The sequence below is a fragment of the Saccoglossus kowalevskii genome, chromosome 11, assembly GCF_978046115.1.
Source record: "Saccoglossus kowalevskii chromosome 11, keSacKowa6.1, whole genome shotgun sequence".
NCBI lineage: Eukaryota > Metazoa > Hemichordata > Enteropneusta > Harrimaniidae > Saccoglossus > Saccoglossus kowalevskii.
In genome coordinates this window covers 5,257,006-5,269,604 of record NC_140651.1, presented here as the reverse complement: position 1 = coordinate 5,269,604, position 12,599 = coordinate 5,257,006, and the positions used below count along the sequence as shown (strand labels likewise).

At 35.7% G+C, this 12,599-nt stretch overlaps 1 protein-coding gene across 1 annotated transcript in view; it reads left to right on the top strand.

Moving 5' to 3' along the window:
* Positions 1-12,599, top strand: part of LOC100376012 (adhesion G protein-coupled receptor G6-like) — a 33,270-nt gene that overhangs the window by 10,712 nt on the left and 9,959 nt on the right. Inside the window, exons 2-7 of the mRNA XM_085505656.1 lie at positions 103-368; positions 641-700; positions 1,204-1,379; positions 1,990-2,209; positions 9,774-9,868; positions 10,520-10,754. Of these exons, the coding sequence (XP_085361782.1) occupies positions 103-368; positions 641-700; positions 1,204-1,379; positions 1,990-2,209; positions 9,774-9,868; positions 10,520-10,754 (1,052 nt within the window). The remainder of the gene's footprint in view (positions 1-102; positions 369-640; positions 701-1,203; positions 1,380-1,989; positions 2,210-9,773; positions 9,869-10,519; positions 10,755-12,599) is intronic.

Below are 12,599 nucleotides of genomic sequence, written 5' to 3'. Positions count from 1 at the left end.
CATTATATTCTCTATGTATAGATCAAGAACTATGACGGTAGTTAACACACTAATGCAAACCCCATATATCCACAAACATATAAATTCATTTTGTTCTTATAGTTAAAAAGAATGGTTAAATTGGTGGAGGCTACAATGATTCGTTTCCTTTTGCTATCCTGGAAGAAGTGTGCCTTTATGCTTATGTTATTTGTCTACTCCTGTTTATCAAATAAAATTATTTGCAACTTTAAAAATGGTGAATTTCAATCATCAACAGGCAGTATTGAATCCGCAGAAAAAGACCCTTCGGCCGAATGTAGTAACTCTCAACACCACATAGATCTGTGTTGTATAAATGGTGACGAGTTTGTTGATAATTTCAATTTGTAAGTATGTATATGAGGATAATGAATTTTGGGGGAAATCAGTAGTGACACTTCTTTATTAGGGTTGCGTATTCAAATTCAGGTTTACCAATTTCACCTTCCTAATAGAATACACGCTAATATATTATATATTTTGCATAAGTTGCTGTATGGCGTAAACAGGATATCTAATCTGTGATGCTGAAGACAGATAAAAGAAAGCTACTAAACTTGTTTAATAATTTGATAGTAATCGACAAACACATGTTAATGCAATGTAATTTTTATTGCAGATTATTAATAGACACTGAGATGCCAAATGATCTCACTGAACCATACCATATAAAACTAGAGTAAGTATACATATAGAAAACATTGACACATTGCATACTTGAGATTGTCGTCTTTAACTGTGAATATTAGCATGGCTAAAACCATGAGGTAAAGTTGCATCAGAACAAAAACAGCGACGTTGAAATTGTTTCGTAATGCGAATCGATTCTACTTCCTAATTGTTCATGCAGCGTTCATGGGTTTTATTAAATATACCCAGTTAAATGCATACAGTAGTACCTAATTTCAACATTAGTCGCATGTTTGTTATTTGCTACTTGGTGATATCTTGTGAGTTATTAATTGCATTTATTTAAAAAATTGCCAATGCATCTTGGGAAGGTCCTGCTATAAATTGCATATTGAATGGACATTATGTAAACTATAATTTGAGTCTGAAATTGAATTCTTCTTACTTTAAAGAGCAGCTGTCATTTGATTTTTCGTTTGTTAGAGAGAGAGACAAAAAATTACAAAATATGTTGTGACCATTGAACACTGCCATTTTCATTTTACTATACAGGTATGATGATTGTCAGACCTGGATATCTATGCAGGGAGAAATGACTTCCATTGAAATAAAATATATATGTGCTTCAAGTCGTTATGAACATCATCCCTGCCAAGCAAATATTATAGCATGTGGCAATATATCACTATGTTTGCCTGGAATTAGGCATTCCACAACTGGATCTACAGGTACAATAATGTTTGTTTCAAAAAAACACTTACTTGAATACTTGAATATCTATTAATATATGATATAATGCAATAGTTTTAAATCTAGATACTACGCTACTGGATGTGGAACAGTGTCATTTTGGCAACAGAAAGTTGGGTAATTTTTCCACGCTTCAATTTGGCTATTTTTTTTCTTGTCATGATAGAAGAGAGATGCTGGCATAGTTATTGTTCTACCCAAGTATGCAAGTGACAATATATGTTGTACAAAAACAATATGAAATACTTCACACTCATTGACAATACGGTTGGGTAGATAAACAATATTTCATTCATTCCAGCAAAGGAGATATATATATTGTCTTGATCATTCCCTAAGCCAGGGTAATATTATATAAGCAATATTTCACTCATTTCCGCTTATCAGCTGTACTCAACTCATCTAAACCTATCAGGTATATATTACTCTGCTTATCCCCCATTCAAATGTATGTGATATAAGCAATGTTCATCTCATCCTAGCCAGGTATATGTTTGTTTTCTCTCATTAACGGTGACAAGTATTTGATTATTATATCTAGTGTCCTTGATTTATCTCGGTGATAATGTAAACAACCTCTTTATGTAGATTCCACAATCAACGACGGTAGAACTACTGCTACAACCACACATGACGGTGGAACTACTGTTACCATTGGTTACACAGAATGCAAAACTCACATGTGCCAAAATAGCCAAATATCCGATGAGAAAGGTGAATACACTTGGACGTGTACTAACCAGAATGTCAGGGCTAAGGCGAGTTGTCCATTTCAAGTTAATTCCATTAATACAGCGACACGATTTTGGTGAGTATGATCAAACTAAATATTGATAACAATCCTGTTAAAATGGCTCACACACTATTGCATATACCTCACCGCAATTTCATCGACGATAATAAATATTTTGATCGAATGCTAGACGTTATAAGTAGTGTTCACGCTGCACGAAGTACGGGAATTAAGCTACATATGCTTGCATATCGGATAGACCCATTTGCGATCACGCACGGGAGGAAACAGTAGTTAGCATGGGTTAAGAAACACACTTGTTAAGAATATTAAGAATATTCAGTCATTTTAACTTTGAATACTTCTACAGTAAGGTAGGTTATTTCTCAATCTGATTAAAATAAGATCCTGGTTGGCTTAATTTTTTTTTTTAATTTTTGTTATATAATTACTATAATTATTATTTATTTTAATTATTTACAATAATTATTATTTATTTTAATTATTGTTGACGTTACAATTATTTTGCTGCAAGAATGGTTTTGTTCGTGAAAGCCACCGGGATCTGAACAACCCGCATAGGAACTCTCGTTCCAGAACCAGGCAATTTACTCAGCCAATCACAGAGCGTCTTACAAAGCGGTTAAACTCATGTTTTGCGCAAGCGTAGAACTCCAGATGAAAAAATGGCTGACCACACATGTACTGCTGCAGAGGTGAAGTTCGAGGTAGGTTTAAGCGTGTTTCGATGAATTTCGTAATTATTACTGACAAACAATCGTTGTCTCCTTGCATACTTCGCATATTGTCTTGTTTGTAGCTGTTGTCCTGCAGCGTAACTTTGCGTTCGATGGCCGACTGGTTATTTAGCTTCTCAGACTTGAAACTTTAAGATACTAGTAGTAGTACCACAGTCACTTGGGGGCTGAAAATCAATAAATACTAATTTTTTTTAAAAAAATCATCCGCTATACGTATATAAATAAACAAGTTGTGAAACACGGCACCTAGTAAATCGACACCCTGTCGGTTTCAAATGTCGATTTCTTACCTTAAAATGCGAAACAAAAAGTGCAGAGGGGGTCAGGTGTTACGTTAATAACCATTGTTCATAATCGCTAACTTGGTTTTATTCAAAACTGCACAAATCGCGAGTTTTCTGATGATATCCGACGATTTCATGAACGAAAATGGCCAGCAGCCAGAATCAAGGGGGATTCGCATAGAGTTCTGGGTAAATCAAGGAAATACTCGCTGTTACGGCACGCCTGATTGGCTGAAAATGAGTATGCGCACTTGATTTACCCAGAACTCTGTGCGAATCCCCCTTGATTCTGGCTGCTGGCCATTTTCGATCATGAAATTGTCGGATATCACCAGAAAACTCGCGATTTGTGCAGTTTTGAATAAAACCAAGTTAGCGATTATGAACAATGGTTATTAACGTAACACCTGACCCCCTCTGCACTTTTTGTTTTGCATTTTAAGGTAAGAAATCGACATTTGAAACCGACAGGATGTCGATTTACTAGGTGCCGTGTTTCACAACTTGTTTATTTATATACGTATAGCGGATGATTTTTTTTTTTTAAAATTAGTATTTATTGATTTTCAGCCCCCAAGTGACTGTGAGTAGTATGCCCGTAGGATGCGTGCCTTGGCAGAACTTGCTGTTAGTTTGTTGACACACGTTAACTCGAAGATCATTTCAGAACGCACTCGCATTTATCTGTTTTATGTGTTTTCGTAATGTCATTTCGTAATGTCATTCAAGTCGGCCAATTTTCGCCTGAGTCACAGCATTTTTAGTATCTTCTACTTTGGTCTACAATATCTATGTTTATGAATATATAGTGAGCAAATTTATAGCAGTATTTGTCATTATTTTGATTTTTCGCATATAAAGGTCAAATGGCGTCGACAGTGTTGCGTGAACGTTTCGTAGTTTTTTTGTGGACATTGCGTTTGAAAATTTGATATACTCACGCAATTAACGATTGAAGTCATTTAATATTCAGCAGGAAGCTGCAATAACTTGCATATGTTTTGTCGCAATTGTGGAGATTATTTAAAGATAGACAGTACTGATGTTATGTCATTATTTGAAGCTTGGCAGGCAGAGCACTTCCTGTTGTCCAGCCAGTTCAACCCTTACAATAGCTTACTTGAATAAATACAACATTAGCATACCTATAACCAAAAGGGTATTTTCATAGATATTTAAAAGGGATAAATTAGGTAAAAAATACCCTAAATTACAAGACAAAAACTAAAATTTTGCAAAACTTGATGGGTAAAATCCAGGTTAGGTCCGCTCAGTTTTTGATGATTTTTCTTCTTTTTTATTCAATATACACAAGTCGCAAATTACTAGTATTTTGTATTACTGCTGTCAGGGGATAAATCTCTTTCTCTCGGGTTCTCCACACTTTCAGGGGGGAAACTCGTCTCGTCTCTCTATCTCGTCCCCTTGAGGTACGGGATCGGGAAAGTCACTTTAACTTTACAGTCAAATAAGACACACACAACGAAATACGTTTCAACTCTCGTCTTAGTCGATCTTTTGGAGCACTCTATAAGACACAGCGCCCTGGGGAAAAGTCTCCAAGACTCCCTTAGACTGAACCAAGACTCGCCCAAGACTGGACTGCTTCAAGGCTCGCCCCTGGACTCTCTCGGACTCTCAGACTGGACTCGACTGCCCAAGACTGCGTCTGTCGTGGAGTATTCTTCAAGACCAACTCAAACTCTCTTTATTCATTTTCAAAACTCTAACCAATTACAAAGCAGTAAAAAGACTCTAGGGCGTAACCTTCAATCATAAAGCCAATCAAACTAAGTACTGAATACGTCATATCTTTTGATTAATCGTTCACTACATTAATAACTATGGATGTCAGAATAGCGACGGTATCTTGTAATTAGTTCTAAACCACTGAGCCAAGTTCCGTCCAAAACTTCAAATAGACCTAAACGATGACAGACATAACACAGCAATTCAGCTAATAATCAGCTAATTAAGTCAGTTAACAGATACGCGAAAACAAATTCATGACACTGCATCTAACAATGGCTAGTGTTTACCAGTACTGTCAATCTTTAACAAAGAAAAAAAAGGAAATAAACTGGGATCTCACTAATACTACTTCCTGTCACAATCCCTCTATCCTCATTTCCAGACCAGGGATAGAGGGACTATGTGTACATCTCGCACTACCTGGTATCTTACATTATTTGATAAAATAATAAACATCCCCTCATGCTATAGTCACATCAGTTTATTTGATTACAAAGTTAAGCCCCCAAACAAATGCATCTGACCAATGCTCATCTGTTCTATAGTAGTCAGAGTTATCTTTCAATTCGTGTTATTGTCTTATTAAAAACCTGGTAATACACAGCTCGAGTGGTACTACTTATACATGACTGATCTGTTATTTTTTTTACTATTTAATTTTAAGGTCTGTGAGAAGTTCGGTGTTGAAAGAAGAACAAAAATTGGCTATAAAGTATCTTTTAGGTACAAATGATGTACTTGCAATTCTGCCAACTGGATATGGGAAATGTTTTCAATGTTATAATCACCAACTGATGGAGCAATCATAATTGTATCACCTTTGGTGTCCCTGATAAAAGACCAGGTATGTACCTAATAAAATGATTTTAGTAGAATTCTACTTTACTTCCCCCTAAAAAAAAATAATTCAATTGATTGATACAAACTTGATTAATTACAAATTAATGTTAATGTGCTCCTTTTTTTCTTTAGATATTTTTCATCAGAAATTGTGGTTTGTCAGCAGCAACAATAACAAAATTAAATCTCGATGCTGACCTGCCAAAATATATTTTTGGTCGCCAAAGGCTAACTTAAAGAATACACAAAATATTGAAATATTAAAGAAAAAACATGGTAAGAAGATCATTTTATTAGTGGTTGATGAAGTTTATACAGTTCCAAAGTGGTAAGTATATCACTCATTAACAACACATTGTACCACAGCGTTTTAGAATTTATTGTTTAAAGCCATAACCATCGAATATGAGATCAAAGCATAGGCATCATCAAATTTGATACAAATTAAAGCAGGAGGATTGTCACCTGTGCACATGCAGGAATTGAGTCTCAAGTGATGATAAACAACACGTTAAAAATGTGTAGGCTTATGAGTAGATGCTTATTTGTGAACAATGACACGCTATGGCCATCTGCCATGCGCAGGTGATTATTCTCTACTTTAAACTACACGTATAACTATTTGATTTGCCAAAACTGCCCAATTTGTGACAGCCATGGTACAAATTAGTTAAATAATGCTTTACAAAAATTTGTTCACACTCCTTCCAAGTTTCAAATCCTCAAGCCCCTAAGACAGAGGAAAAATGAATTACCGGTATCTATATTAAATTAAGTTACACATGTTGAGTACCTATTTTCATTTTTGCTCTTTACAGGGGAAAGCCGACTATTGCTCAAAGTAACAAAGGCAGGCGCAAAGAGCAGGAATGTGCACTTAGAAAGTATTTTACCTATTTAGGAGAACTATGATCCTATTTTCCTGATGTGCATTGACCGCAACAGCATCCAAATTGTTACAGTCACAGATCAAGGACAGTCTCCATTTCAGACTGTAATATTATAAATGTTTGCCCCAATAAGGCTAATGTTATATATGGTGTTTTGAAAATTGTATGTGATATCCCCTCAACTTTTTACTGGATGGTTGATAAGTTGATAGAGGAAACTAACCAGTTTCCACGTACACTTGTCTACTGTCCATCACTTGATTATACATCTAGATTATATGATTACTTTGAAGGGGAATATCCTGCCTCAATTTCTTACATTGGGATGTACCACAGCGAAACTGATTCTGTGGTATAAGAGTCTCACTTAAAAGAAATGACGAAAGTGTCACATACAGAGTTGCATATTATTTTTTGTACAACAGCTCTTAGAATGGGTATTAATTGATATGACAAATTTTCATCATGTTATTCACTATGTTCCTTCATTTGATATAGAGTTGTATGTACAGGAATTTGGGAGAGATGACAAACCATCTCATTCCGTTATTTTGTATCATACTTAAACACAATGTATGCAGACGGGTGAAACTTTATGAAGATTTTGCTTCAAGTCTGGAAATAAATCAATTGAAAGACAAAGTATTATATCACAGTTGTGATATTTGTGTATCTAAGTGTTCATGTGGACATGGCAAAGATGAGAGTAGTTATATTGAAAGACATCTTATTCATTACTGTGCTGATACAGATAGTGATAGTGTTAGCAGTGACAGTATAGAGTCTGATGCAATAACTGAGAATAGCTCATCAAGCACTGGTACAGAGGACTGAATGTGCTATTGCTAATAGCAGTGTGAAGTTGGTATAATCAGATTGGCATTGTATTTGTATTTTATTGTCAACGGATTAAAAACATTTAAAAAATATGCATTTTCATAATGTTATTCAGTGGTGAACGAGAATTGATCACATTGTCATAATTTACAAGTGTGACATGAGGACCTGTATTTGTTATCCAACAGATTCAAACAAATATCTCTGAATATGTGAAAATTCTTATTTTGGGGATATTTTTAATCAAATGTTGATACGATGCCAAGTAGACTTTGACAAACTTCAATAATAAATAACTAATTAAATTTGTAAAACCTTTTTTTATCCATTTTTTCCTCAGTGTGAGTCAGACATGTTATTTGTGATTGACTACAAAAATTGTAGTAAAAAGCTCTATCTTGCATATGAACTATTACTTGTAGTACAAAATTTCCTTTATTGGATCTGTCCCCATGCTGGGAAAACATGTACAGAGACATCAATTATATTTTTTTAATAAATTATTAACAATTGCCAATGTGTCTTAATTGCTGTGAAAAAAGTTTTATATTTTGTTTCCTACGCACATTTAGAACTATAAAACCATGTACCTAGGGGGTGATCCTTGTAGACAATACAACTGCATTTTATTTTTTGACCAAAAAATTGATTCTAACAGGCTAAAAACAATCATATCAGCTCTGCTGGGCACAGTCAACCATTTTTCAATCCAATAATTTCATCTGTATTCCGGAAAATCTTTTTTCTGGTGTATCCACTGGCAAGGTTTCCAGCTTTATTCAAAAACTCTATTTTAAAACCGAAACTACATACGACATAGTAGCTAACAAACGGAAACAATCTGAAACTAAAAGAAACAAAATTAATAATTAGTTCACTTGTATTTACAGCTCATATTCACGTTACGTCACGATAAATTATTCAATTATGGCGGCAAACACTGGGATTTCGCTGTAGTTTTACTATTTTCCGCGGTTTTCTTCGTGAAATCGACCAATTTCGGACCATCGTCCTCAATGAAAATAACTGATGAAAAAGTTTCGGAACCCATCGACAGTAGAAACTTGAGGCGAAAATAATGAAAAAATTGCTGTTACGGCCCGACCTGATTTCAGGTCGGTAAAATAGAGCAACTCGCATAAGATAGAACTGTAGCTCTCTGATTTCGCGTTAACACCACGACGAACGAAATACCCGACAGCGAAACCAAGTGAGCTACAGAACTGCAGCTAACCTCCGACGCAAAATAACAAAAAGTGATTGAATTAGATCCATCATTACGAATGAATACAAACAAAATTGCTTTAATTTTCACAATATCATGTCATACATACACTGTCAGTTGACTAAAGTTGTCTGTCGTTTTTTTTTGTTTTTTTTTTACCAAGAAACGAATCTATAAATACACAATATACTTACCAATAACAACTCCGAAATCTTCACGCTGACGAAAAACAAAATGGCGACCATAACAAAAACAATTACACTAGCGTAATTTTGCACATGTTACAACGAATTTGATTGGCTGCTGTTTTTCTCGTAAATTGTGAGACTGGAACGAGAGTTCCTATGCAGGTTGTTCAGATCCAGGTGGCTTTCACGAACAAAACCATTCTTGCAGCAAAATAATTGTAACGTTAAAAAATAATTAAAATAAATAATAATAATTATAGTAAATAATTAAAATAAATAATAATTATAGTAATTATATCAAAAAAAAATAAAAAAAAAATTAAGCCAACCAGGATCTTATTTTAATCAGATTGGTTATTTCTAAGGATATAAAACAATCGCAGCAGATTGCAGAATAACAGGAAGTAGCACAGAGTCTAATCTTTTCTCGTGAATAGTCTCTCTATGTATGTTCGCGTTGATTGTCATGTCGGAAATGGCATACCAAAATGAATAGTTTCTAATAATACTTCTTCCAAATGAACATTGAATACAATGGCGTTTAGGTGCTTAGCCCGAGGTAAGCGTTCACGCTCACTTCGTTAGCCCTTGCTAAGGTGCTCGACCGGGCCATAAAAAGGGTCCAGATTGAATCCGTACTTAACATTACTTAGCCCATGCTAAGCATTCAAGCACGTTTTCATCATACGGGCTAAGAGGAGTGACCTTTTAGCCAGTGCTAAGCAGCTGTGCCGAAAATAGCAAACATTCTGAAGTCAGTGTTAGTGGAACTATACATATAACTGATCTCAACTTTTAGTTCGAATAATGTGAATTTCAATATATGCGTTAATATGTATAACCAAATATTTATTTGTCTTAGTAATGAGATAGGAGAGTGGCAAGAGCCTGATACCAGTGATTGTCCTGGTACTACTGATTATTTGGAAAAAATATCCCAACTACCAGCGACTGCTCGTAAGTAAATCGTCGATACTAGTTTGAGATTTTTGTTGCGATAACTACTAATATGGTGGAGTAATTCACAGTTAGATTTTATTGTTTCATTTTTCACAATATAACATTACATATGCATGGGAAAGTCTTTTAGTCTATTTTGGGCGGTACCAATAAAAAAATATCAGTTGCCACGGCAAAAAATTGATTAACTGAATCCAGCTCTCAGCCTTCCTATGACATCACAGTTATAACCACGGTAGTGACAGTTACAATTGCATTATATTGCCGTAGTAGCATTAATAGTTTATTCATCAACAATAATTAGAAAAATATTTAAGACCAATACACATTTACACACAGGATTATGCATACATATGTTTTGATAATGTCTTATTGTTATAGTGGTTATTTAAATGTGTAATGCACAAGTAAGAATCTAAATTCACCGAGTATGGAGGTTGCACACATATTACACATATATTATTACATAACAAATAATCTTTCTATATCATACATTACACACAATTAACTGTAATATCATTGTATATAACAATGTCAAACTAAGATACGTGTTATTTTAGTCTAGCAATATATTTTTTGAATCGAAGGATGATTTCCCCTTATCTCGGCCTATAATAAGTATTGTATTGTATCATATTTCATGTACAGAAAACGCTCCTGTCATTGCCAAAATGCTGTCTAACGCAACCTCTGCTGCCGAGTACTTCGCCGCAGTGGATGTATATTTAGCGGTAGATGTTATTGACAATTTACTAAATACCAATGATACCAACACTACCAGTATTGAAGTTGCCATGGATATACTGAACAGTGTTGATAATCTGTTTAATGTTCAACGGGAAGTCTTGGTTACAAGTCAAAGGGGTGGAAACACTGCGTCAAGGTGAGCTTTTTTACGCCACGCCACGCCACACCTCGCTGCCACATTATGCCTGGCCGTCACGCCACAGATTCACAATCTTGTCTGTTCATTGTTTGTGTTCAGGTGCTCACTCCACTTGTAAATTAATATTACTGATTATTCCACCTAGCGCAACCCGATGGCAATTCGCGTTCTCCCTGGGTGGAGGATACCACATGTAGACCATTTGATACAATACCAGGCCCCAAACGCCCGCCCGAACTTTGCCACCTGGACTTTCCCGCCACTTCCAACATGAGCATACGGAAAGTCATCCCCGGGAGTTATCCACACTTCCGAATATCCTTTCGAGCCTCGGCCTCATTAGCACAGATCGATAAGATGGCTCCCGATTCGAGAGGTATCAATCGCGGCTCTTGGCAAATTTGTCCGGATTGTGACGATTTCATTTTAGAAGCAGGCAGTATTAAATGTGCCTTTTGTGGATGTGTGCCAGGGAAGCATAAAGATGGGATTGGTTTTGCTTCTATGAAATTGTTTGTTCTTGTTTAGGGATGGTACCAGCCTGTTTCTCAAAAACGCCAAAAGCAACAATTTGGCTTTGGTGGTTAATTCTACTATTATGCGACTTACCTTTATTGTATCTATGATTTGAGACATACTGTAAGCCTAATTCTGTGACTGTAACAGCCATAAAATACAAGGCTGTAATCCCAGGATGATATTCACTGTTTAAGGCCTGTTATGGACCATGAAGTACGGAGCAATTCCGTCATAAAGGGTGACATTTTGATCCTGCACCTAATCTTTATCTTTGTTGCAATAAAATAACCCCCGCAAGAGTAACATGATAGTCTCACCTTTCTGTGCCTCAAAATGGGTATTTGGGTAGTTTAAACTCTTTCTAAGTGGATGACACTACGTTTTTAGTGTTAATGAATATCTTTTTTGACTTAATTGTGTCGTCAATAAGGGCCAGGGTTATAAACGTAATGGCCTTCCCACATTGGAGGGGTTAATTTGAAAACTTGGTATAAGCATATGTACCCCTAAAATTCCTGGGTGAGGGGGTGGCGACTTTCAGCTCCTGCTTTCTTAAGTTTAGTTTTCTGGGTTTTCTGTCCTGTATTCATGCCAAAGTCGTGTGTGCATTATGTATTGAACTATAAAATAAATATCATATTCACAATCATGTCAATAGTTTTCATCTTTCTTCATCAATCAACGAATGACAGGAGTTGCATACACAGCTACCACAAGTAGCTTGTTTGATCGCACTCCACTTGAGTGCAAAAAACGGCAGAGAATGTTCGCAATAGGGTGTTTTTTTCCTCAATAAGTCTGCTCTAGGGGGTACTGAATTTACATTGCGTCCGCAATAAGGGGTATGGTTTGCCAATGTGCTTCCAGCCCTAGTGACATATTATTTTTTCTAGCAAGAATGCACATGGTGTAAGGTTTTAATATAGAGTGCCCGGGTACAATAACCGACGATAACCGGCCAGTGCTTGGGGTCATTAGACGAACAACATTGACTGTGATTCAAAATGTAAAATTTTCCCACTGTTGAGTTGATCATTTTAACAATCTAGCAATAAATGTCTGTGGGTCGTTTTTCTTTGAAGGGATCAGATCTATTTTTGCCTGAAAGCCATTTGATTAAATCATAAACTCCAACGTGTCCGCATATTGGGTTGGGATGAATGTTATTATTTTTTTTATCTGAATCAATATGACCATTTATGGCATACAATGACCAATTGTGATAAGACATGTCAAATTTCAGATACTGTTATTGTTTCGAGATCCGATCCAATATGGTCACGAATATTTATTTGTTCCTGTCTGTCTCTATCTATTTCTATG